Genomic DNA, 26,960 nt, shown 5'->3' with positions numbered 1-26,960 from the left:
GACAGATACAGTAGATAGATACAGTGGGTGCTGCTGGGTGTCAGAGGTCAAGATCATCCTGGACATGGTGCCACCCACCAGCTGCTGGTCTCAGGGGACAGATGGGATGCTCATGTGAAGGACTTACGCGTGTGTTGGTTTTTTGGCGTGCGTGCGTGACAAAGAGAGAAAAAACGCTGGACATCCCTAATCCCCTGTCCCATCCAAGGGGTTTGGGCAGTGTCACAGTGTCGAGATAATCATTAGACTAGAGATGTTTTTTTTTAGTAATTGTCATGAGGATTATTGTATCCAAAATCCTACACTATTCAATTAAGTATCAGATGGAGACTGAGACAACCAGCAAATATCAATACCAGAGAAGGTTTTGGCATGTTTTGCCTAAAAAATTACTGGACTAAATGAATGGTTAAAAGTGCACTGTGTAGTTTAAGGGAAGAAACCCAATCAGAATTAAAAAAAACTTCACTTACTGATATTTAATGCCTAAACAAACTAAACAAACAAACTCTCTACGTATCCAGGACTGAATACACAAAATAAACAAACTGACCTTACAGGACAACACAAGTTCATAATGTCTTTCTTAAACAGAGAACAGGGGCCTGGATAATAGTCGTAACAACGTAATTATTACCATAGCACCCTGACTACCATTCTAGTGAGATCAACAACATTAGCATGCATTAGGGATAGCATCGATATTAGCATGGACAAGCAGTTGCACAAACCTTTTTTTATTTTTATTTATTTTTTTATTCTTTTTTAATTTATAGTTTATTCATGGTCAAACTGTAACCTTAACTTTCCCCTCTGCTCCAGTCGCTAACACGGTACACACTGCCCCGTTTCTGAAAGGAGCCGCATTGCTTTTACAACGTATGACTCCCAGATCTACTATTACAAATACTTAAGCACCGCAGAACTGTAAAGTGAGTCACTATCTTTTCATGTAGGTTGACTGTAATATCCAGCCAATAAGACACAATGAACCCAATGTATTTGCAGATATTTTGGCTATTCTAGCTAGCTTGCTAATCAGTCCATCAAATGTTTTATATTCTGATTCTACAGTATATGCTGATCACATCTATTATCCAATGGACAATAACAGTTTTCCTTCACATGTTGTAGGATTGGACTGACCTACATTAAATACAGTTGCAACATTAATGACACTGTTCAAGCTGCAAAGACTAATTGCAAATATTAACAGGTAACCATTTTAAAATTTGATGGATTCATCGATATAGAATGTTCACAGGCAAATGCCAAATGTTTGCTTTGTGCCTGGTTCCAGCTTCTCAAGTGTGAGGATTTTATGATCCACTTTAACAGAATGCCCAAAAAAGATAAAAGAAGACAAAAAGAAGAACTACATCACGCAGCAAAAGACAGCGGTCAAGGACACATACCTTACAACAGAGCCCAAAAAGAAAAAGAGTCTATCTCAGATTAGTATCCTATAACATGACTGCAAAGCAAACCCTATTGCTGTCGTATAGCACAAATGTCATCTGAGGAGTGAAAGCAGCAATGAAATGTCAAGATGTGTCAGAGCTCATAGAGCTTGATAATTATCTAATCTTATCATTCCCTTAAATATATTCTCAAAACAGGAGCTGATGGAAACATGGCACTGATTTGCATTTTATTTCAGTGACTATTTAGAATGAGAACAGTAGCTAAAATAAGAGAAGGAAACAGAAGAGTCTTACATCTTAAATATGTATCGTGACCAAGTTCAACCCTGATGAGTCATCAGACTAAAGTGAAAAGTAAAAATAGAGTCAGCTCACTGGATAATGCTCCCATGAACATTTGTTACCTCGTTGTGTGACGTTTCAAGCGTAAGCACTTTTCAGACATGACTAAACAGATTGAAGTAAATGTTGTTGAAGTCTGAATAGGACTTTAAGGCTTATTTCCTCTCCTGCATGTCTAATTTATTGAATGTACTGTGTGTGTTTCCCTGTCTTGTGTTAGGAAACTAAACTCTGCAAAATGGAAGTCAGTAAGTAAACTCTTATAAGAATCATAGATGCCAGCTAACAGGGTGGAGGTAACCCAGAGGTTAGAGAAGCTGTCGGTTTCTTCGATTCCCCTGCCTGGTTGGAAAAACACTGTCAGGAAAAGGGAATAGGACACACTTCCTTCCTTCACAGCAAACACTGAGGTTTTAAAATTCCACAGTGACCATGTAAATATACAGTTTGTGGTCTTGTGTGCATACAAAGCATTTAAAATATAACAATTAAATTACACTTGTGTATTTTATATGAAGACCAGTGATCTCTCTTTAGTAATAATTTACTAATATCTACTGACGATATAATCATTGTGGGAAGCCAACCCTTGCGAGCTACCAGCTCATATTATGTGTATCTGAGTGCAACAAACCTTAATATTTGTCAAAAATCTCAATCTGCATAGGAAACACTTAACCATTATTAATAAACTGTTCATTTATAGTTAATTAACTTTCAGTAAATAGTTATTACAGGGAAGGCAGGAGCAGCGAAATGTAGCAGTTTACTTTAAACACTATTTTTTTTTTTTACTTTTATCAAGTAGAGCAATGACGCTGCTGAAATAAGACTCTGACTGACTGATACATGATGTGCTTTTTTTTTGGGGATGATTTAACTTTTTCATATGATCCATGTTAAAAAAACATAATACCGAATCGCAATACATATTAAAGACGTCCCAACATACAAGGTTGCACCGCTAGAAAAATACTGTGCATGCATCCCAGTCCCATCTGATTGGATAATAGGACGTAAAGTCACTACTCAAGGAATGGCGCAGAGACTTTGGGCACTGGTGTACTATCAAATCTGTTGTCTTTACCACCAACATCCTGCAGGAAACAAAACACAGTGAGAGATTAAAACACTAACCCCAGTCTGAACCCAAACCTCTGACCCAAAGGGTTAAACCAATCAGCTGAAGCTTTGAGCCTGCATGTCTCTGTATACAGACATGAGTACATGTATCCATCCTGTTCAATATCCGTGGTTTGATTTAACCCTCTCACACTCACACACACACACGAGCCTTAATCTGACCAGTGTGTATAGAGGATGAGAAATCAAAGCATTCTGCAGACATACCACAACCTTCTTCTCACAGCCATAATGGGCTATTTTGGCTGCTTGTATTCTTAGAAGTTGGATCAGCCTGCAAAAATAGGACTATTTTTCAATGCTGGCCTGAGATGACGGCTTTATAATGCTTGTGATGGCAGACAGTCTTGGCAGCTGGCTGCTTAGAAACACTAGAAACATGACTGAGGAGTTTCAATAGAAAGATGAGAGAATAAGAACGGGCTTCAAAAGAGCAAACTGTATAGAAGAGAAGAGAAACAAGAGAAACTGACTGCAGCTTAATAAAAGCCGATCAGTATCAATTATAGACGGAAACTGCAGGATCCTTATAGAACCAACAGAACCAGTGGAGGCTGATTAGAGGCAACAAAAAAACTAAAAATAAAGAAAGTTTGGTTTCTAACTGATGTGATGAACAACAATCATTCGGCATTCAGTCTTTTATAATCGAAGTCCTGCAGCCTGGGAGCAACGGGAAGCAGGTTCCAAAAAGAAGTCACATGAAACTATAGGCTCCTCAACACGTTTTGCTCAACCACAGGAAATGCATTGGGTTAAAGGCTGAGTTCAAACAAAACCACCGGAAAACGAACTAAGGCTGTGGTTCTCTGCCTGAAACGATACAAAATGCATAGAGATTAAAGACAGCTACTACTTACTGGATAGTTTTGGACAAGCTTATACATCTGTAAGGCCACCTTGTTGAGGATGATGCTAAATAACAAGAAAACCTCCCTGTATTTTGCAATACAATCCAATAACGCACTGAGTCACAGCCTCCAAAATTACCATACAGTTAAGACATATAACACTTGATCCTTTATGACAGTAGGATTACTGCAGTATTGTTGTGTTTGACTGCACTGGCTTTAGCTACTTTTCTAACAAACTGCTGACTGTGTGTATACGCCAAAAGAAATACGACAGCAAACTGACTTTAACACCCATCATGCAAATGGGTGCAGCTTTGACACTGTGGTGTAGGCAACTGATCATAATCGATCTTCAGGGCATCCACAATCTATCGTAAGGGTCAGTGTATTTGATATCCTCTTACTTCTTTAAGTTTTTGACTTTTGTTAAAAGACTAATCAATTTTTTATTTTTTTTATATAGCCCAAAATCACAATCACATTGCCTCAGTGGGCTTTACAATCTGTACAGTGAACAACATCCTCTGTCCTTAGACCCTCGATTCGAGTGAGGAAAAACTTCACATGTTAATGGGAAAAAAACCTTTTAACAGGGTAAAAAAAAAAATATAATAATAATATAACTGTATTAATTGTATTTCAAGTGTGGCTACACTAACCATAGTTTTCAGTCTTCTTTGGTCAGATTAATCACCCCAAGTTGATGATTTCAGGGTGTGTAAGATTGCTCTCTAAATACCAAGACCAACACCAATACACTCTAAATTAAGTTGTGAGTAGTAACCGAGCCCATGAGTAACATCTGCCAAGAACCCAGACATCATTTTTTAACTTTTGTCCGAACCCAGGCCGGAGAGACCAAACAGGTTTGGGTCAGTAATCTGTGTTTTAATTCAGACTACCAACAAAAAATGTTTCGGTAAATAGATTTGAGAACAGCCTTATATTTTGTCATGGTAGAGGAAGTGATTTGCAGGTCCGTTGGTACTTTTCTTTCAGTCCCTTTGCAGAATTTGAAATGGATGAAGAGTCAAACCCTTTCCTACCTTTACCATCCCCACCCACCCACATACATACCCCCTTTATAGCTTTCCAAAGAGATACCGTGATATCATAGCATCTGCTCCGAGGAGAACAACACGCAGCACTTAGCCCAATTGGACTGAGTGTTGACCGACGGCGTGGCACATCATCGTATTCATCTATCCATCCAGCCCTCCCCCTTATTACTATCTCATCTAGAAGCCCTAAACAGGCTGGAGCAGTCGATGAATGATGGATGGGTGGATGGATGGCTTCTTTCAAGCCACAACCACTGTTTGAAAAACGATCTTTACGTCCCTCCCCCCATGTACGTCAATTAACTTCTGCCTGCAGGGAAACAGACAGACAATACTTCACAATGAAAGTCAACTTCTGAGTACACAGACATCAAAAACAAGCCAAACACACTTTGACTGGTAAACTTTGACGTTATTTTTTTATTTTGGTGACAAGAGGTCACTGTTGTGGCAGTTTTGCTGTGCACGGTCTGCAGATTTTGTTGCTGAATTTGGCATTCATGTAGCTGGTGACACGGGGCTTCTTGCAGAACTATACCTCCTGTCCACCAGAGATTGACCATACACAAAGTATTAAGTAGAAGATTTCATAACATGGAGACGATACACTACTGGGATGTATCAGTATAGGTAAAACATTTGTTTACAGTGTGCATGTCAAAGGTTTGACAGATTTTGTCAAGATGATAACTGTCATAGCTCGTCTTTAAATAGTCAGTGTCAGTCTGCAGCTCTGTCAAAGTCCCCTCTCCTCAGGGACTGTCAGAGACCAAGCAGAGTCAACAAAAGATCATGGTTGCCATGTACCATTCTTCATTTGCTGATTGCAGCAAACCTGGCAACCTGCACCCTAAGCATAGAAGGATATTAGTGTGATGAGTTGCTGATTGGACACAACCAGCATACACAGAGCAGCTTTGAAGAACTTCATCATGAAGCCACTCATGCACAGCTGCTATTGTTCTGAAGGAGTCACACACACAGTGCAAAGTGTGTCTGTGTGTACAAGTTGTTGTTCCACACATCTTTTTCATTCGGCCAAAGCCATTAAACAAACCAACAGATTCCATCTGAAGCCTTTAGTGACGTTCTAGTAAAGTCAATGAAAACGAAGCTGTGAGCACTACTAAAAGCCTGGCTAGCAGCCTTGTTCCCTCGATGCACACACAAACACACAGAAACAACCTAAAGTAGCACAGACCACTTTTGGATGCTCCGATTCCCGTCTTTCTCAGAGACAAACACGCTAATTGAAACTGGGTGTGTCCCCGACTAAAGATAGTCCAAAACTCAAACAGATTCAGTTAACAATAGTGTGCGACAAAGGAAAACAGAAAATCCTCACACTGTAGAAATGTCGATATGGTATGTTGCCCAACATACAAACAAATGTGAACATAATGAGTGGTTTGCAGAAATGTTTACTGGCAACTTTTCATGTTAGCGGTCATAGATTTCTGACAAGAATTTATGTTCGGACAAATTCACTTTGATCTTTTGCCCTTATCCTAAAAAAAAAAAGAAAAAAAAGAAAACTGTTTGGCATGAGTATGTGTGTGAGCATCTTAGAGACATTGCTGTTCGACAGAATTACAGTGAGGTAGAGCTTGTTTCACGCTGGAGGGTAATGTCTTCTTATCTGAGAGTAAGTCAGGATAAAAGGACGACCAACTAATATGAGATAAATGAATGACAGAGTGACAGAAACAGAAAAAACAGACAGAGACTAGGGTCAGTGTGGCCCGGAGCAGACAAGACTATAAATAGATCCAATCCTCCTCCAGCTTACAGCCCTGAATCACACTGACCTGGCCCGCCCTGCATCACCCGGCAAAGAGACGGAGACACAATGAGACAGAAAGTGAGAGACAGAGAAGCAGACACAGAGAAAGACTGACAGATGGAGGGGTACAGAGAAAAACTAGAAAGGCGGATGAGAGTTTCTGACACTGATTCATTCCCTTCCTGTCACAGCTTCCTTCATCAACAAGCGAGTCCAGTCAGACGTCCCATTGCTGTGAAAGGTCAGTCTGGTGTCAGTGGACCAACGCTGATGCTCATGAAGCCTACTCGAAGTCAGCAGTGTGAAGATGTAAACACAATGAGGAGGGCAGTGATGGAGAAGATGATACAAGTAAGGATAAACATGGCATTATTAATGCCACATTTCTGATGGTAATGATACAATGAAACAACAGGCGAACATTGTCCAACTGTCCTCTGCAGTATGCTAATAAGACAGAGACAGACACCAGTTCTGCTCTGCTGGACTCCAGAGACACAGTGCACTGCTGCATCTCAGCCAACAGGAAGAAAACACCACAACACAAGAAGAAGAGTCTAGAGCCAAACAGCTAGTGTCAGCATGCTAATATGCTCAAAATGACAAGCTGAAGCACAACACGTATGATGTTTGCAATGTTCACCATTTCAGTCTAATGCATTTGATTGCTAGATAATTAGAAAATGAACAACAAAGCACAGCTGAGATTGATGCAAATGCCATTAGTTAGTTCTGCATAAACTGTGACTGTCTACTAGCCGTGATCAGTCCTAAGCACAAATATATTGGTGCGAGGACACCAAACGCTACTGTGTCTTTGTATTTACATTGACGCCCAGCAAGTACTTTCAAACAATTGGACACAATATTGCTTTTCAGTGTTTCTTGACTGACATTTTTTTTTGCAAAAGCCACATTTACCTTACGAAACAGTCAAATATTCAGCACTGAGGTAAATAAGAGGTAAACTCTGCTCTCTCTTTGTCAGTGCTATAACATGACACCAGTTGGAAATGCAGCATTTTCCCACTTGGTTATATGTGTTTCCCCTCCCCAGCCTCCCTTAATCCCTGATAGATTCAGTTAAAGGCACATGGAAATGTACAAATCAAACTGCTTAATTTACTTTTAATGAGGCTCTCCTGACCTCTGCTTTGAATTTATAAACAGGATACAGTTCTGCACACAGCTAAGCCTCTCACACATGCCTCATCTAAAAAACATTGTCATTCAAGTTTAAATTGTTGTGACCCCCCGGCTGCTCCCGGTCGCTTCGGATTTTGCTCTGAACACAAGTCGGGTGTTTACATTTTTAAATAAGCAGCAGCTCAAGTTAAAGTTATAATTATGAGAAAAGGACATGCTTTTCTGCCCTCAAATTTAGGATGAAACACAACAGCGCAGTAGTCTGTGCATGTGTCTTTGTGTGTGTTGGGGTCTGAGAGATGTCAGAGTAGCTCAGCCAAAACATGTAGTGACAAGCTGTGTATCCTCATTCTTCTCTCTCATGTTGTTTTTCACTATTATGTTCTCTGTTGTGCATCGCGTTCTGCATGCTAACACAGAGTCTTCGGTCAGTGTGTGCGGCTCACTGGGTGTGTTACGCTGAACCAGTAAATGAAGCTTAAACAGACCTAAACTGACCTGCAGGGAGAGACTATTAACATCAGGTTGCTGCACAGCATTGTGAAAAGAGTAAGTGTGTCCCTGCCAGGACCCCTTACAGCGTTTAGCTAGAAAAGTTCACTCTGACCAACAGGAGAACAAATATGGCTGACGCTTCACCTCTTTTAAACTTCCTCCTGTGGGGAAACAGCAGAAGGGGGTATGGACCCTTCTTTATGATGCCAAAAGTTAGAAGAGTTTAATATCACAGGAATAAGGCAGCAGTAACAGCGAGACTCTCCAGTCGGATGAAGTTATCGAGGTGGAACGAGGATATATTTGCAGTCCCGACCTTTGCCTGAAAGGCTGCTCATGGCTCTATTACACAACATCCGTGGAGGACATTCACCAGCATTTAAATACCAAATTACTTGACAAGTCTAGCATTTAGTGACATCATTTTGTCCTCCTGTCACTTTCACTCTCTTCTGTTACGACACCCTACCTCTTCTGCCCTGGTAACATTGCCTAACCGCCTGGACTCCTCCACCAATTATCCCTCTGCAATCATTTCCCTTCATCCTGCCTTCTTTGTCTTTTAATTGGCTGGTCCAACACTACTGATTAGTCCCGTTTCCTTAATTATGCCAACAATGTTTTTCATCATAATGAAGTGGCAAAGGCAAAGGACAAAGCAGGGTGGCAAATGATTAATGGCATAGTTACAAGAACAATTACAACCTGAACATTTTTGATGTGAAATGTCTAATGTGAGATCTGTTATTTAAAGATATAACATGCAACATTTTCGTAAGCTACACAGTCTGTTAGAGCCTTAAAACAATCGCTGTGAAGAGCAATGGATGTATTCACATGTTTTTCGTGTCTTGTCTGAAGTGTCTTTCTTTCTCTCCTTCTCTGAAAGGTTGACTGTGTTTACAGGTAACAGATCTCACATTGGCAATGTTGTTATTGGATAATCAATACTTAGCTGGAATAGACAAGACACGGCTGTATCACGTTGCTTCAAAAGTGAATCTAGTTTCCAACATAACTAATAAATGTGTACATTGTGTGTATTCACTTTAAAACATGACATTAACTCAAACTGAGAACATGCTCCTCTTGTTGGGCACACAACATCAGCACTGGTAGTTAAGACAAAAGTGAGGCCATAGCAACTTCTCTCTATGGTGTCCTCCTTACACCCTTGCTGCCTCTGTGTATCTCTGGTAAGTCTATTTCTCCCTATGGCTTGTATTAACAGGATTGTTTCACTCATCCGTCTCTTTCTGTGTCTCTACACCACACTTCTGTCTTGACTGTGACATCAGTCATAAAACATCACCCCTACCCTGTTTCTAATCACACACTAACAGAGTAAAGTAACATGAACCAACACCCTCCCACCAAACATCAGAAAGGGGGGGGATATTATGCGTGAAGGCATTCTGGTATTGTTCAGAATCCCTTTTTAACCTTCATCTTTCATTAAATCTCAACTGAGAAAAATCCTGAGCTTTATAGCTGCATCATCATCTCATCATTTTTATCCAGTGACCCCAAACTAATGTTCTTAGTTTTACTGTTCTTTTAAAATAATGGATCCGAGCAGCAAGCGGTCCAGCTTCTAAAAGTTTACGAGTGGAGGTGAAAACTATGTCATCACAGCATGCCCACCTGAATAACACATTTATATATAAACAGCTGCCACCTGTGGTTTTCTGACACTGCCACAAAGTCCATTTTTTTCCTCCTATTATCTCAACTACCCTGTGCTCTGGCTAAGCAAATACACAATGAGATTAAAGGTAAATTACACTTATCGCACGTTCTCTGCCAGCTCACCATGCCACATGTCATTAAGTACGCTTGCGTATTACAGCTGTGTGAGCTGCGAGCGTGGCCCTGCTGCTAATTTACATCGACAACTACACAGGGTTCATTAGGTTAAGAGAATGTGAGTTCATACACTTTGTTTGCTAAATTAGAAGCCATTTAGGCACTTGCATGAAGTCTTTTATCTTTAAAAAACAGCTGCTACAATGTTTTTGAACAACACTTTTTTTAATACTATTTCTAAACAATTTGCATTATGCCAACTTGTCAATATGGACCAAAAAATGATGATCTATGCCTGCTCCTCATCTCTGCTTGAACATAAACATGTTTGCTGATGTTGTGTGGGAAGCCGCTGCAGCTGCTCAAGAGTTGCCCAACTCTGGTGGAGAAGTCGGCTGCAGAGCCAGACCTTCTGGAGGAATAAACACCCAGAGTCACGTCAGGTTCAGCTCTGCTACAGACGCGTTTTCAAAAGAAAGTAGGGATCAAAGATTATTTTTTTTTAACTTGACTCCCGTTTTTGCAATTTGACTGCCGACTAGAGCTGGAGGGGAAATTTTACTTTAATTTTACTACACAAAGAGAGACAACCAGAGTGCTGAATTCAATGATAGTTGCAGACACACCCAGGATGTGTGCTGTCACTTGCAAGCTAACAGCTAATTTACAGTAAAGTAGTCTGGCTGTTTGGGGTGAAAGAACACAATCCCACGGTCAAACTCAAGTTTACCCGGCTTTGATTAACAACTGACAATTACTGGTTTCTGCTGACATATTTGAACACAGACTTTACCTAGAGCATTTGAGGAATGGTGGCAGTGTCTCCAACACTGCCTGTTAATTTTGCAGTTGAGACAAGTTTTTGGCTGCAGAACTGTTTAAACCATGCGTGATGATGACACCCAAATTAGTACTAAGAATAGATCTGGAGGCAAATTCTGGCACCTTTACTCCAACACATAAATAACACTGCCCGGGTTCCCAGCCTTGATGTGTCAGAGAGCAGCCTTGATCCCGGCTTGGTGATAACTAATCACTGATGAGCGGCTGCTCCAAAGAGACATCCTTCAACCCTTACAATGACCAGCTTTGAGGGTCGATCAAACACACACCAAGACACACAGACACAGACAGACTGACAGACTTATCTCTTTATTCCCTGAGAGAACAGACAATGGCCTCCACTGTGTGTTGAGGCTGCCAGTCCTTTTTGGTAAGAAATGAAGTGACAGTACAGCAGAAATTTAATGCAAAGAGTAAAGCTGAGTTAAGAGCGACAGCTGACAGAGATCAGGTCAGACAGCTGAGCAGTGATAGTTGGTATGAGACAAATCTCCTCCACAAGAACACATAATGACTCAATTTTACATTTGCCAGGATTGCCCTGCCAAAAATTATAATGAAGTTGGATATTTGTTTTGGGGCTTGTGGAACAGGTCCAGTTTCTTAACACACAGGATTTGACTTGACACTGTAGGCTTACAGCGCTTTGTGTTAGCAATGAGCTGTGTGTGTGCGGTTATCACACTTTTCTCGGAGGATTGTGTTTTCTATAGCCAGACAGGTTTGGATGGATTGTTCTACTTATAAAGTAAAGTACATCATGTCCACTTTCCAGTGATGACATAATTATTGTTTATTTAATCATTCATTCAGGATATTTGCTCAGCTGTAACAATGATTAAAAACATATATGTTTGGTCATGTACCAGGGCAAAGGGACAAATATCTGCACAGGCTACCTGCATTTATGAGACACAATGATATATTCATTTTTTGGCTTATTGATTTAATCAGTCTAAAAAGGCATGCAAATTACATTTTAGTCAATTGAGGAGACGTTACTATTATTTTTCTTAAATCATCCCAGTTTGAGTTTAGAACCACTGGAAAATAAAGGAAACTAAAAGACAACCCTCACCCCAGCCACAGTTCACCAATCTTCCACCTGGCATGTGATACAGAAATATCCACTGCCACACCACCAGACTGAAGAGCAGCATCTTTCCACCAGCTGTGAGACTCCTCAATTCATCCTCCCACTACATAAAAAAAAAAACGTTTTAAATTCAAAATGTATTCTACAACCCTGGTGTTGTAAAATGACTAATAAATGAACCTTTAACCTTTTAAAGTGCTGGCACTCCAACACAATTTGTAACTATATCTCACTGGTGATCAAGTGGTTGGAGTGGACTGTAAAGCCGTCACCTGCATCACCCTCACAACACTGCACTAAAGCAGGCCCGGAATACCATTATTAAAAAGACTTTTATTTTGAAAGGCTGTTTTGATTGTAACCTTGGAAGCAGACACACAAACGCACTGAGTATTTTGGTGGTGTGCCAGTCAGCAGGTCTGCACACTTCAGCCAAGTGATGGAGCCGCACACTCAATTCCATTGAAACAAATTTATTGGGATACTACAAACTGCTGTAGAGCTGCTGAGCAGCTGTCACCTGTTATTATCAAACAGACCTGGCCAAGAGCCTGCAGGCAGGTGTCTACTGTTGAGGGGAAACTAGTATTAAACAGACATATCTGACAAAGCCCTGCACAGAAGAGAGAACAATAAACTATGGGTGTGTGTTTGTGTGCGGCTGGTCAAACATCCTTCTCTTGGGAATATAGCAGCCTTGTGTAAAGAAACCTTAGTGTAAATAGGGATAATGAGTACAAAAGGTAAACAAATATTTACATAGATCACTTTGTTCTGTGTGTTTGGGTTTCTTTGCATTTAGAGCCAAGTTGTGATGTATGTGTCGTCTCCTGGCTTTGCATCTTGTTAAATGAACAGTCAAAGGCATAAAGCAATAAAATGATTAGACAAGCAAATAGACCTGTTGAAAGATTACTGACTCAAATGAAATGCGATGAGGTGGAAAGAACGGTGTTTAGCAATATGTTTGCTTTGGTAGTATCAAGATATGTCCAAGTTGACTTAATTTCTATGTTGCTTGCACAATTTAAAGGTAGGTGGGTGGAAGGACAGTTTGAAAATGTTTGCCATGTAGTCCAGCAGACAGCATTATCTTAAAATTCTTAAAATTTGAATGACCTATTCTACTAGTGGACTAATGTAGCCTCAACTAGCAATGAAGAGGGAGCTACAGAGGGCCATTAAGCTCACCAAAAAATATTAATTTTTAGACCTGTAGTCTTGGGCGCCGACTCAGGTGACATCGCTCAAGGCATTTATCAGACCACACACAGACAGTCTGGAGCCACAAATTACTTACAACTCTTCTCACTGCTCTACACAACCTGTGAACAGACTGACAGCAGAGCACAAACACATCATACTACAGCTCAACTAACACGGAGACAACTGACATTTATTACGGACAGAGAGGCCCGAGACAACATTTTTACTTCAACCCCACCTATACTCACACCTCCAACTGTGAATTAAATCCCTGCTTTGGAAGCTTTTACTTCAACAACTGCTGTCAGATTAAAGCCCTAAAAAATCAAAGTAAACAGAAAATAAAACTTTCTTGAGACGTTTCCTTGAAAACATCAATTTGTCTGATTGACAGCCAGGCCTTCTGAGTGGGTTTCCTCAGACTGCAATATGTGACTATTGATTGTACTTGACACCAAGTGAATATGGTGACCAACTATATCATATGTAATCTTGGTTGTGAGGTGTGAGGAAGAGGAAGGAGTAAAGCTGCTTGATTGACAGCATGACAGTGGGTGATCAGGACTGGATTAACCGCCGGAATGTCAGAAGAAATTTTTCACTTCCATCCTTCCTTCAATTCCTTACTTACCCTTACTTATCTACTTCGTTACGTCTCTTCTTCTTTAATCATTTAACATCCCCCCCCCCTCCCCCCCCATACTTAACATAACTCCTTCCCTCTTTCCTTTTACGTCTTGGTCCGGATGCTGGCAAAACGGATGAGGCAAAACAGTTATGAGGCAGAGAGGTAGACAGAGAAAGAACAGCAAGAGAACAAAAGTAATATATGGAGAGAGCTCGCATTGGCGGCATGATATGATCTCATTGTCACTCACACACACACACACACACACACACACACACACACACACACACACACACACACACACACACACACACACACACACACACACACACACACACACACATTATTGCTGGATGCATCTTCTATTTGTGTATGCTACTTTATTGCCTTTTCAATCTTCCAACCAGGCAATAAATAATCTCAATAAAAACCTCTCTATTTAGAAAACAGCAATTTATTTACCTGTAAAGTGAAATTACAGCACCCATCTCACAACTACATGACCCTATGTGTGAGTGTGTGTGTGTGTGTGTGTGTGTGTGTGTGTGTGTGTGTGTGTCTGCGTGCGTGTGTGTGTGTGTGTAAAATCTTTTTTAAAAATCCCTTTAAAGTAATCTGTCGTCTGATTGTCTGAGCTCTCAGTGAATTTAAGAGACAAATTGTGAAAATAAAAGAAAGAAAAAGAAACTGATGACACAGGGCGACTGTGAAGTGAGGGAGTATCTTTCACAATAAAGGTTCATTAGAGGTGTTGGAGCCAGAATACAATAGAAATAAAAGTATGAGCATCTGCACACTTCAGACTGCGAGGCAAGCTTTCAGTCAAGGACGTTCTTGAAGCGCCGCACATGTACAAGGCTGGCATCACCGTCAAAAGAGGGACATACAAACAAGACCTCCTGTTTGACTCACACACGCGCATTGACGTGACCGCATCTGACAAGGAAGCGAACACACATACACACAGATGGACACACATGCACAGACACCTGAGATTCCCTGGTGTAATGTAATCCAATGAAGTGTTGGCAGGCAGACTGACACAAACTAGTGAGTTTCCATTCAATGGTACAGCTGTACAATCAATAAATTGTTTTTTCTTTCCTAAAAGCCGAAACTGGCATCCTTCAAATTCCTTGTTTTATTCAACAAACAGTCAAAGGTTATCATCAATCCGTTGATTATTGTGTATGAATAAAATAAGCAAGAAAACTTCATATCATAGATGCTTTAATTTAGAGAATGTTTGTGGCATATTTCGCTTGAAAAATTACCAAAACGATGAATCATTCCCTGTCAACTGACAAATCAAGTAATCGCCTAATTGCGTCAGCTGCAGAGCACAGAGCAGACATGTGAATCAAACAGGGACCTTGTGGCCTGGTGGTGTAAGAGTGCCACCAACCTCAGTGTTTCTTCTGTAATTGCTTTGTAGCTTTAAGAATCAACAGTTTCGGCAGAAGTTAAAATAGAAACAGGTCATTGGGCTAAAACCTGGGCATCGCAGCATATTAAGTCCAATAGAAACAATGAAATCAAGCTGGTTTTGTCACTGATGCTAGATTGCATGCGGTTTGGACACGTGCTTGGTTATTATTAGGAAAAGATATTGTTTTGGCTTGAAAAAATGACCAGACAGTGTCATTAAAGATAACCCGTTGTGCCGATCGAAACGTGGTCCTGGATGATGGTCTTTTGCTTGGTCGTAATCTCTCAGTCAACTCATTTAGATGTCATCTGAACGTAATATGAAACATGTCGTTGAAATGTTGATAGATCACATATGAAAAATGCAAATGTAATGTAGTATTTTGACGACTGGGCTGCTAATGAACAGTTGCTTGTACTAGCTTCTGCTTTATATGTATAATCTTAAAAACACTTTTGGTTTTGGTTAATCATTGACACGAACAAGCAATTTGTGTTGTGCAAGTCTTTCCGTTTAACTATTGCTTAATGGGGCGCCGTTTAGCTCAGTTGGTAGAGTGTGCATCCCATGTGCTGAGGCTCTGCAGCGGACCTGGGTTCGACTTCCGGCCTGGGTCCCTTTGCTGCGTGTCACTCCCCACTCTCTCTCCCCCCCTTTCCTGTCATATCTTCAGCTGACCTATCAATAAAGCCATAAAAGGCAAAAAAACGAAACAAACTATTGCTTAATGGCAGAAACCACAGGAAATTCATTTTTTCCTTTTTTTTTGCAAGAATGCCAAAAATTCAATGGTTCAAGCTCTTCCAACCTGAATACTATTGTCACATATGATATTTAACTATATAATTGGACTATTATATAGATGGTTTGGATGGCTGGTCCAACAAAACAAGAATGTGGATATGTCAGCTTGGGCTTTGAAAAATTGCAGTGGACATTTTTTTCATTATGTATTATTTACAATCTCAATGAGCATCCTCTGTCCTAGTCCAGCACTATATGGCAAATGAAAATTTTATTCAAGTTGGCTGCCGCATGATGCCATATGCTTTGGACAGGCAGGATAATGATGATTAGATAAAGAGAGAAAAAGAGGGCAAGATGAATATGACAGGAGGAGCGAGTAGAAAACACTCTGAACCATACGCAAAGCTGTCATTTCAAAGAATTGATAAGAAAAGAGGAAGGTCTGCGAGCTGAGGGAGGACTTACACCATGCATGTGTTACAGTGCATCATTTATCTCTTTCCATATCTACATCTTTGTTTCCATATGTGACTCTCTCACTCTCTCCATCTCATCAAATATTCACAGTTGGTCCCATTAAACATTCACCGCGCAGTGCTGCTACGTTTATCTGCCCTCTGCCAATCAGCCTCTAGCGAGTGCACTAGAAGCCCACCAAAAGCCTAAAAACACACACGTTCTGGCTTGCAATGTGGCAGTCTTGCAGAGAGGGGAAGAGATGACAAGAAAGAGGGAGGAGGAAGTGGTAAAAGAGAAAAAAGAAGGGGATAGTGACTGAAAAAAAAAGGAGCACGAGGGTCCACTCATCAGCACTTGTCCATGTTCAGTGAGAGAAGTGCCAGCCTTGCACCTCAATAATTCAACAGCGGGACGAGTGCCGCAAGCCTCTCCCTCCTTCCTCCTCCTCTCTTTCGCTGACATCACAAGGCCTTACCTAATAACAGGGTAAAAATACACTCACTTCACAGTCCAACACAATATGTGACACATAATTGCAGCTAAAAATAACACAAAACAGCATCAAGACAGATCACACTGTCAACAGTGTTTCCTTTTGGGTGATCCAATGTCTGCACGCAAAGCGTATCAGCTGCGTGTTTCAGTCAAACGTCTCACAATCGTCTGATGTAACAGACGCGCTTTCATTTAATCGATCCTGCTGTTTCCACCCAGCCGCTTAAAAGCTTGCATTTCTTCGCACAACGCGCAGGTAAACTCCTCCTGAAGCATATTTTTGCACTTCAAGTCTATTTCCTTCCATATTTACATACAGAACTACAGGGATGGTGTGTTGGGCTCCAAGTGCCGCAAAAACCCGGGTGACCTACATTCAACGGTGCCTGAAGTCAATTAACTTCTGAGAAAAGCTGCAAAAATTCATATTTGAGAAGCTGGAATCAGTGTTTTTGGCATTTGGTACTCTAAGAAATACTACTGAAAAAAATGACACAAGTAAAACAAGACCAAGTATCATTATAGATGGGCAGTCTGACCAAGAGTGGGCTTTCATTTAACAGAACTGGTCACTGGCCTTACACAGGTATCTTACTGTATGCTTGAGTCCACTGGAAATTAAAGATTTGTAAAGCGATATTTTAAAACACTGATGGAAAATGTTGGTTTCTGCGAGTGCACCCAAGTCTCATCTTTGTACTAAAAAAGGTAAAAAGGCATGTCTGTTGACTTACACCCGATGTACAGCCACAACTGGTGCTGAGGGGGGTATGTTTGTGTGTGCATTTGCTGGTTGGTTTGTCAGCATTCAGATGAAATGCATTCAGTTGGTCAAATCAAGTTACTCATACAAAAACAGTACTTGTACAAACTACAGATGTACCGTGAGTATATGTGGCATGCTGTTTCTGTTGTGTGTCTTTTCAGCTTTGAAGTTTAGGTCTTCATATATTACAGCAACCTTAGGCTGCTTCAACCTCCTTCTCTTCCTCTTTAACTTCTTAACTTGCGCTGTTGTTTTTTCTCCCACTATGAAACCTTGCATGTCTGACAGGCGTTTCATGAGTCAACAGAGCATTGGTTAACATTAAAAGTGGTCATCACATGCCATGACATGTATAAGTAGATTTATTTCAACATCGTCAGAAAAACAAGTAACAGTAGAAGACTGGTGATGATGACAGCGAGCTTCATAAATGAGAAGCTGCAGATAAAGCTGAGTGAGCAAAAGCGAATGCTGACCTGCTTATATTCATGAAGATGTGCAAAGTTTGGCTTTTCACTCAATGAGATGAGCCACTGTAATGAACCTACTGTCAGAAAGGAGATATGAAAATATCTCGCAAACTTCCTTTTATCATATCCTTAAAATCTAACCACGGACTTCTGGTACTTAATCTTTGTACAAAACGGATTCCAGCCTCGACACGCGACATACAGAAGTCATGGCTCATCGCAAAAGCCACGGAGAGACACTCGCTCTCTTTTCATTCAAGTGTGCATGAAAGCATGTGAGAGCCCTTCAGTAGCAAAGTAAAAGTAACTTAAGTTTATGAGCACAGTTCCCTTCTTAACTTCTGCTTCCCAGGGTTTTTATCAAGTTGTCACTGCTGCCTCGGGCTAACAATAATTGTGATTACTTCTGTAAACGGACGCTTGAGTAACTTGTGAAATACAGCAGGACAGTTTTATGGCTTTCAGTATCAATAGCTCTGGACTGCAGGAGCATTTACACATCTGAGTAGAGCTGCAACGATCAGTTGAATAAAAGAAAATTTGACGCCAACTATCTTCATATCATTAATCGTTTTAGTAGTTTTTCAAGGAAAAAATGGTTTCAACTTCTTTAATGCGAGGATTTGGTGCTTTTGTTTGTCATTGATGATCATAATAAAAAGTCATTGGGTTTTAGTGTTGGTTGGACGAAAGAAGCAATGTGTTGCAAAATGCTGAATTGTGTCTTGAATTGAAGATATATCAGTTCATCAATTCCTTGTTAATAAAACACCAAACTTTGGTAGCATGGTACACGCTGAGCTTATCATGCATTGTCCATTTTAAAGGGCGTGTGCACCTGTAGTCTAAATATTTCTGTACTTTTTGTGTTTGCCTTTGCATGACTGGTCCTGTTTGTATCCTATTCATTGAAATTTCCAACTTTGAAATATGATCCCTAAACTGTTGATAATACTTCAAGAATATAAAAACTGAACAGACTTTCAAGGCTCTGAATGAGAAAATGTGCTTCTCAACCAATGAAATAAAATAAAAGTAAGTAAGTAAATGTGTGTTTCTCACAATGTGCCTCTGTGTTGCTTCACACGTGTGTGAATGTCAATGGAAGTGACAGACCACGTGTGCGTAAGTGAGTATCCGCTTGAGCGACTGTGCGCATGCATGCGACGCCACACGACCCAGCCATAATCGCTGACCTCACCGCGAGCCGATGTGCCCTCCTGAGCCAAACAGAATAGGGATTAATACCGCCTACGCACACACTCACACACCCACACACACCTCGTAAGTACAAGTGATACTCCGAAGTTCCCTAGACATCAAACCACCAAAGCCGATAGATTGTGCGTCCATTGTTTGCAAACAGTAACAAGGAATGCAAAAGCAGAGGTCAGACAAAATGCATATTTGAACCTCCAGCTGCTGCAGTACTTCTGCAAACAGGACTATGTGTGTATGTATAACATGTGAGGCCAAGATGTTTAATGTCTGAGTGCGAATGGAGACTACATAATCTACCCAACACCACTACACCATTTTAAAAGAAAATCTGGTATATTTTGTGTGTTTTTTTAAAGAAAATGAAAGGGAAACGATAATAGTGATACTTCCTTAAGCGTTAGTCTCACATTAGCATAGCCATCAAGGCTAATTGGCTCTCTCTTCAAAAGGGCTTTAAGTAGTTTGCCCCCCTTTCTTATAAACTCTCCAGTACAAGGTTATCATGACCTAAAGAAACAAAGGCCTCAACCATAAGTAAGACTTGAGTTGTAGGAAATGACAGAATGATTAGTAAACCCAAGGGTGCAGGTCCCAGTGTCCCCACGCCAGAGGTTGAGGCAGCGGAGATCATGCTTCTTGTGTTTGTGAGAAACACATTGGCAGCATCAGGATGTTTCAGCTCTGCTTAAGGGCACTGCCACTGAGGACAGACTAAAGTGTGTGAGTTCACATTGTGAAGCTGCACACAGACAGAACTTGTACGCATTGAGTGTGAGAACCGTTAAGTGGGTGAGAGAAAATGTGTGCAACTGTGTTTGTGCTTCAAGTGAGAAAAGAGCAGTCATCTTTGTGTGCCTGCGTGTGTGTGTGTTTGTGTGACCGACATACGCGCACACGCACACACACAGAACGCAGCCTCTCTGCCAGACAGCCTATGGGATGAAGAGTTTCACCCCTGCTGTTGCCGGGTTACTAGCTCCTGACCACTGCCAAAACAGCCCTACACACACAAAAAAAACCACACACACACACACACACACACCCCTACACATACACACGCACACACACAAAAAAAAACACACACACAAAAAAAAACAAACACACACACACTAGATCAAATCGCCTGGTGAGAAGGGTTTTTAAGATCTCTCTTTAAATCAATCTTGTGTTTATAGAGAAGGAGGGAAGGAGAAAACAGCAAACTAGAGACAAAATGACATGGTCAGAGACAGAGCGATAGAGAGAGGCAGAGGGAGAGAGAGACAGAGGGCGAGAGAGAGAGGCAGAGAGAGAGAAAGACAGGAAGAGACAGAGAGGCAGAGGGGAAGACATAGAGAAGCAGAGAGAGAGAGAGAGGGAGAGAGAGGCAGAGGGAGATGGCAAGAGACAGAGAGGGAAAGGGGAGAGAGAGGCAGAAAAGCAAAGGGAGGGGGAGAGAGAGAGAGAGGCAGAGGGGAAGACAGAGAGAAGGAGAGAGACAGAGAGAGGGAGAGACAGAGAGGGAGAGAAACAGAGAGAGAGGGGCAGAGAGAGAGGCAGAGGGGGAGAGGGAGAGAGGGAGAGAGGGAGAGAGAGGCAGAGGGGGAAAGCAATTCAGTCTGCGTCTCCTGGGAAAAGAGCAGCCCTATCAGTCCAGAACTGGCCCTGATCTGACGCTCATATCATCACTCAACCTTCGGTGGCCTGGTCTGACGCTTACTTGGACGAACACACACAGAGTCTGCAACACGTTCACACACCAAGACGAGAAGAGGAAACAGTGACGGATCGTTGTGATACATGTGCAAAGGAAAACACATGTGCCATCCAAAAAATCAACAGACGAGGGAGCTTAGATTCAGCGATGCAGCAGAAGGAATAATCTGACACACACAGAGTAACAGGCAGACTAATGACAACAAATCTGCCGCAAACACTGAAGCACAGGTGGTGGTATTTCAACATGTGTTAAACTGCCGCAAAAACACACACACACACACACACACACCAACACAAACACACTAATCACACTGATTTAAGAGACAAATCCAGGTTATTACAGCCTACAAATTACATCTGACTGTCGTTTGGGCTTTCAAAACCCCAGAACTGGAAATCATGGAAGCATCATTTCACCAAAGTCCCATAAATCGAGACAGATTATCTTAATCACTTTATCTAGGGATAAAAACAAAAAGGCAGAGCATCTTAAATGTTGACAACAGGACTGTTATTGTTTATTCAAGATTCAAACAACCATTCAAATGTGCAAAAATGTTAAATATTTGGTTATGACACCACAGTCTGCTCAAGATTTGCAATATCAAGTCAGGCAAATTCACTCAAACACATTGTGCGACAACTTAGCGCTCAATACAAAAGGTTTCTCATTCTCATTTCTCATGTGTCCACATAACATTTTTTTCTGAGCGCTGGCATCTTTTTTTTTCAGTTGGTCCCAGTGAGGACAGAGTGTCTGTGGCAGCATGTGGCCGCTCAGAGAAAAAGAGCTGCACCCAGCATCTTTTTTTTCAGAGAACACCGCTTTTTTTGTGCACTAGTAGTTGAAAATCTCTCAACTTTTTCAGAAAAAGACGGCTCCTTGCAATCGCTCTTTATCAGGCAACCACACGATTGGTTGCCTGATAAAGAGCGACTGCACGGAGCTGTCTTTTTCTGAAAAAGTTGAGAGATTTTCAACTACCATTGCACAAAAAAGGCGGGAACCAGGAACCATCAGACCAGGAAGGACTTGTCATCCCAGTAACCAAGAAAATGGAGGAGAAGCTGGTTCTGGCTATTAGAGTTTTTTTCTCTCACTGCACAGGTGCTTCAACCAAGTGCTCCTGAGACACTGCAATCACTTTTTTGCCTAGAGAAACATTTTGTGGACATCGGCCCTGATCTGTGTGCAGGGCTCGACAGTGCGAGCACCTTGTCGCAAATGCTAGTAAAAAATAGTTAAGTGCGAATTGTGAAATGCAATTAGTAGCACGTGTGCGACTACCAAATTTTACCGTTCAATAAATGTTTAATGATGTGTTGCTGACGTTTGGAGGTTGTGGCCGGTTGTGCACTTGAATGCAGCCTCAGCTGAAATTTTTGTTTAAAAATACGTGATTTACACGTAGTGAGTGTGCTTGCCGACGTGCTGCGGAATTATTATAAATTATAATTATTAATAATTATGATGCGATTATTTTAAAAGGGCGACAGAGCCAGAAGCTGTGGACCCAGGCACCGAGGCCGAAATGGTGGACGAGGAAAAATTAGAGTTAGATGAAGAAGCTAACGTGACTGAAGAAACCGGAGGAAAACATTCCCGTGGCTCCCGTGGCTCCTTTACGAAAACGAATTAATGTATTGTAAACTGAAATTCAAGGACATTGACCCCCTTCCCTCCCCTTTAAAATTCAAGCACATTCTGTCTGTTGTCAGTACTTGTTAGAGTATTATTCTCTGCACTTTTTGGAGAATTTTACTTGCTGTTTTGATACTGTCTCAGGTGCACTGTGCACATTTGCACCAATAAATAACTGACAATACATGAGTTGTTACAGTATTATTCTCTCTGCACTCTTGAGAGAATATAACTAAAACTTAAAAAGCTATTAATTGAATTGTTTTGCTTATAAATGCCTCCTCGTTGACCTTATATCACTTTATTAAAGAAAAACACATTATTTGGTAACTTTTCATCGTGCCCCTAAAATTATTTGTGTGCTACTAGATTTTTCAACTTAGGAGCACACGTGCTACTTGGGAAAATGCTAAGCGTCAAGCCCTGTCTGTGCGAGTCTGATGTAACATCTTTAGCCTGATTGGGTTCTTAGATAAGTGGGAATTTGTTGCTTCTGAGATGCAGCAAACATTTATTAATCATCCTTGATCGTTTTATCAAAGAAAGCAGAGTTTTCTTGGTTGGTCTGATTAAATGCACAACCCCAGACCATTCTAGAAAGATTCATTCTTTCCTGATAGAGCTGTTCGATATGTTATTTTGGGGGGTTATTTCACATTTCTTTATTTTAAATTCCATCTCATAGACTAGATAATCATGTACACATTTGGCAGATGAATAGATAAAGAAAACTATTGTCAGTCGCAGCCCTGATCATCACGGTGTACAGCATGTGTATCAGGCTCGGCCATGTGCTCCAGCTCTGTTTGCTGAACACAACTGCACAACTTGTAATGTGAGGTTGTCACTCAAGTAGGAGTGCGGAGGCACCTGATCAGGTTTATACACGTGAAGCAGGCAGGACGATAACAAAGCGAGGCCAGGTTTGCGTAAGCATAGACTACAGGCAAACTAGCCCACAGCATGGCTATCAGGCTACAAAAGCTCAAAAACGTTTTAGTGAACATTTTTATCGTCCTGCATTTCAAGACAGGCCACATGATCTGCACTGGAATTACTCTGAACAAATTACACTCACTTATAAGGTTGAATTCAATCAAACTGTGTTTTTCTGAAAGACTAATTCTTGGTGATCTTTGCAGCACTTTTCATTGGCTTGAGGGGAATTTCTAGAATACCAGACCAAACCCAGTGGTCGTAAATTCCTTGTCGAGCCGTCATGTGACACGCGACGAGTTACCACTCTTTTTCAGTCAGTTAGTGATTCCACAAGCCAAATTTCTGTTACACAAAGAGCAGTGATCTGTGAATGAGTACGCATATTTTAGCTTCTACAAAATGGTTTGAAAGCCTGACAGTATAATATTGACCTAAAGAAAACTGATATTTCATTTTTAACAAACTTTAACCGTTTGCCTTATGCAGTATGAAGCGTCAGAAAACTAATTTTGTGCTCTGTTTTTGACTTTATGGCAAGCTTGGTAGACTACTTCGGTGTTTGTGTTACTGAAGCCCATATGTAAAACACCACACAGGATTAATAGGAAGCAAAGAAGAAGAAGAAGAAGAAGAAGACAGGAGCTTATGGAGTGCTTATCTAGCTCTCACTGATGCGTAACAAAGGTAGCTGGACTGTGCGTACTCAGTTAAAAGATGTTCCCGAGAGCAAGTGTCAAACTATGCCTATGGACCTGTGGTGTTAGAAAACGGCAATTATTTAATAAGAAAATTGAAGGCTTAGCTTTGTGATTCTTGCGATACTATAAAACAAAATAGGTACAAATACTGAGCCAAAGAAAAGTCTGTACAGCAGGTCAGAGTTGAAGTCAGTTTGTTAGGGGAACCTGGTTGTTTCTCACTCTGAATGTTACCATGTTCCCATATTTCAGCAATTAAGTGTGTGTATGTGTGTGTGTGTGTGTGCAGTTTTTTTATCCTCATTAACACAAACTGAGGCCCAAACTGTTCAACTCAATTCACCCAAGTTGTTTTGAACCAGAACATTCCTTTATCTCATCCTCAGGCTGCTGCCAGACTTGAGGATATTTTAGGCTCAAGGTCAAGCTGGTGCACGTCCAATCATTTGCAAGAGACCCAACAGTAACCATAACAAACCAAAAATGGTTACAGGCGAATGCCAAAGCCCGCTGAAGCCCACTGTACAACTTAAACCGCAGCAGCTAAGCTCAGCTCTGCCAAGTGGCCTCCAGCTTTTCAGGAATCTCAGCTGACGAGGACGGGATAGAGTGCCTGGATCGCTGCTCTTAAGGAAACGAACCTCCGGCTGACTCCACTGAGCGGCTCCAGCAGCCTACTGTTGTCAGCTTTCAGTTTGCATAAATTCACACCAAGCTGCACAGTGGACATCGGCTGCACTTACCTCTGGCTGAGAGCTTTTTCGTGTTGATAATCTTAGCAGCATACTCCTGGCCGGTGGACTTCTTGACGCATCGACGGACGACTGAGAAGGCACCCCTGGAGCGGGAGAGAAAAAATCGATGAACCCAGGTGACGGATCAGTGAAAGCACTTCAAACACAACAAAACTCTTGAGTGCACGGCTGTGTCACTGAACTTGTCACACAAGCGAGGGCGTGCATTAATCACATACACATAAAAGGAGAAAGGGGGGGAAAGGAAGTCACATGCATATTTAATACAGTCTGATGTTCTGTGCACGGAGATGTGAGAGGAGGTCGTGGCGGCTCGTGCTTGACAAGGGGAGGGAGAGGGCTCCTCATTAGCTCAGGAACATGAGAAGAATGAAGCCAGAGGCAGAGTTAACATTTTCTTCTTTGGGGGCTGGTGGCATTTTTTTTTTTTATACAGACGCTTCCTTTAAACTCTCACTGGTAGGTGGAGGCTCTATTAGCCACAGCAGGCAGCAGATTAGATGTTACAAAGTGGCTTTGTAAAATAGGACATACACACTGCTGCAAAACATGTGTCCTCTTATGTTTTTAATCCCCTCAATGCAGCACAGCCTCGTCCTCTTTGACACATCCAGCACAGTAGCCTCTCTGCGGTCTGCTGAGGATAAAATGCACGAGAAACACACACACACACACACACACACACACACGAGCTGCATGACTGAAAACGAGGAGCGCCAGGATGCCACCAGGCGACGGACGCGTCCGTGCGAGGCGGCTCTCTCGACGCGTGGCTACCTGCGGACACCAAAGTTGCTGCCATTTCACACCTTTTAGAGGCGCGTAAATGGTGTAATACACCTTTAAATGCGCATTGAGGATTAAACACAAACCTCTGTAGCGCTAACATGAACCTGCCTGCAAGCTTATTGCCGCTGAGGTTGGTTTTTCCTTTTCCCCTCTCGTCTGTTTTTTTTTTTTTTTTTTTTGACAGCCCCTCTCTTGCCCCTGTCAACACTGAAGTAAACGCGCAGCACACAATGGCAGCAGGAGACAAACACACACACACGCACGCACGCACGCACGCACACATACACAGACTGAATGCAACAAGAGCAGCAGCAGCAGAGGTGGAGGAGGTGGTGGTGACGGTCGCTTACTTTCCGAGTTCCTCGTACAGCTGGTATTCGTCTGTGAAGCGGGTCGAGGTTACAACTGTAGCCATGTTGACTGAAGTGAAGGGGAGAAGGGGGGGATCGCCTCGCGCTTCGGTGGCCGCCTCGCGCAGGTTTCGGGAGGAGGAGAGCTCGTGAAGGCAGCAGAGAGAGGGCTCGAGCTCAGAGAGAGGGAGTGGGAGGGGTGTGGGGGGAGAGCTGTAGTAACGAAGATCCTCTGCTGAGAGGAGGAGTCACTCCGCGGTGAGAACGTAAAATGGAAAGCGTTTTTTTTTTTTTTTTTGCAGAAGTGGGCGTTCACCGTATACCATGTTGTTTTTTTTTTAAAATGTCACTTTCATGTCTTTGTATATATCTTGAAAGAGGCTCTGGAGTGAGACTATCGTTACATTTGAAAATTAACTTGAGAAAACAGAAACGTGTAAAGCTCTCAAAGCTAAGTGCATTGCATCTCTTTTATTAACCAACAATTATGCCACTGGACAGGCTTTCTAGCCATTATTTATTAGGCCCTAATTGAAAAAAGGGTAACTTGACCAGTTTTACACAAAAAGTGTGGTAAGAGGTCTTGGGAAGTTCTACTGCATATGTGAAAAAAAGCTTAAAGCTAACATAATTTAAAAAAAAACAACATAAAGCTTTTTTCAGCTCCAGAGGAAG

The 26,960-nt window shown here is 41.6% G+C and overlaps 1 protein-coding gene across 19 annotated transcripts in view; it reads right to left on the bottom strand.

The window, feature by feature from the left end:
- The window catches only part of camk2g2 (calcium/calmodulin-dependent protein kinase (CaM kinase) II gamma 2), a 58,673-nt gene extending 32,176 nt beyond the window's left edge, over nucleotides 1–26,497 (bottom strand). For 15 of the 19 annotated variants that reach the window (XM_030441557.1, XM_030441558.1, XM_030441550.1 and 12 more), the window contains exons 1-2: nucleotides 26,286–26,495; nucleotides 25,135–25,229 (exon numbers count right to left, since the gene is read on the bottom strand). In XM_030441557.1, coding sequence (XP_030297417.1) covers nucleotides 25,135–25,229; nucleotides 26,286–26,350 — 160 coding nt within the window. In that variant the 5' untranslated portion in view covers nucleotides 26,351–26,495. Of the gene's footprint in view, nucleotides 1–25,134; nucleotides 25,230–26,285 lie in introns of all 19 variants that reach the window. The other 4 variants (XM_030441548.1, XM_030441549.1, XM_030441553.1 and 1 more) reach the window with 2 other exon arrangements.
- Nucleotides 26,498–26,960: the final 463 nt, after the last annotated feature.

Source organism: Sparus aurata, chromosome 15 (genome assembly GCF_900880675.1).
Source record: "Sparus aurata chromosome 15, fSpaAur1.1, whole genome shotgun sequence".
NCBI classification, from domain to species: domain Eukaryota; kingdom Metazoa; phylum Chordata; class Actinopteri; order Spariformes; family Sparidae; genus Sparus; species Sparus aurata.
Note: the sequence above shows the minus strand (reverse complement) of the source record. Positions and strands in the feature narration are given on the sequence as shown.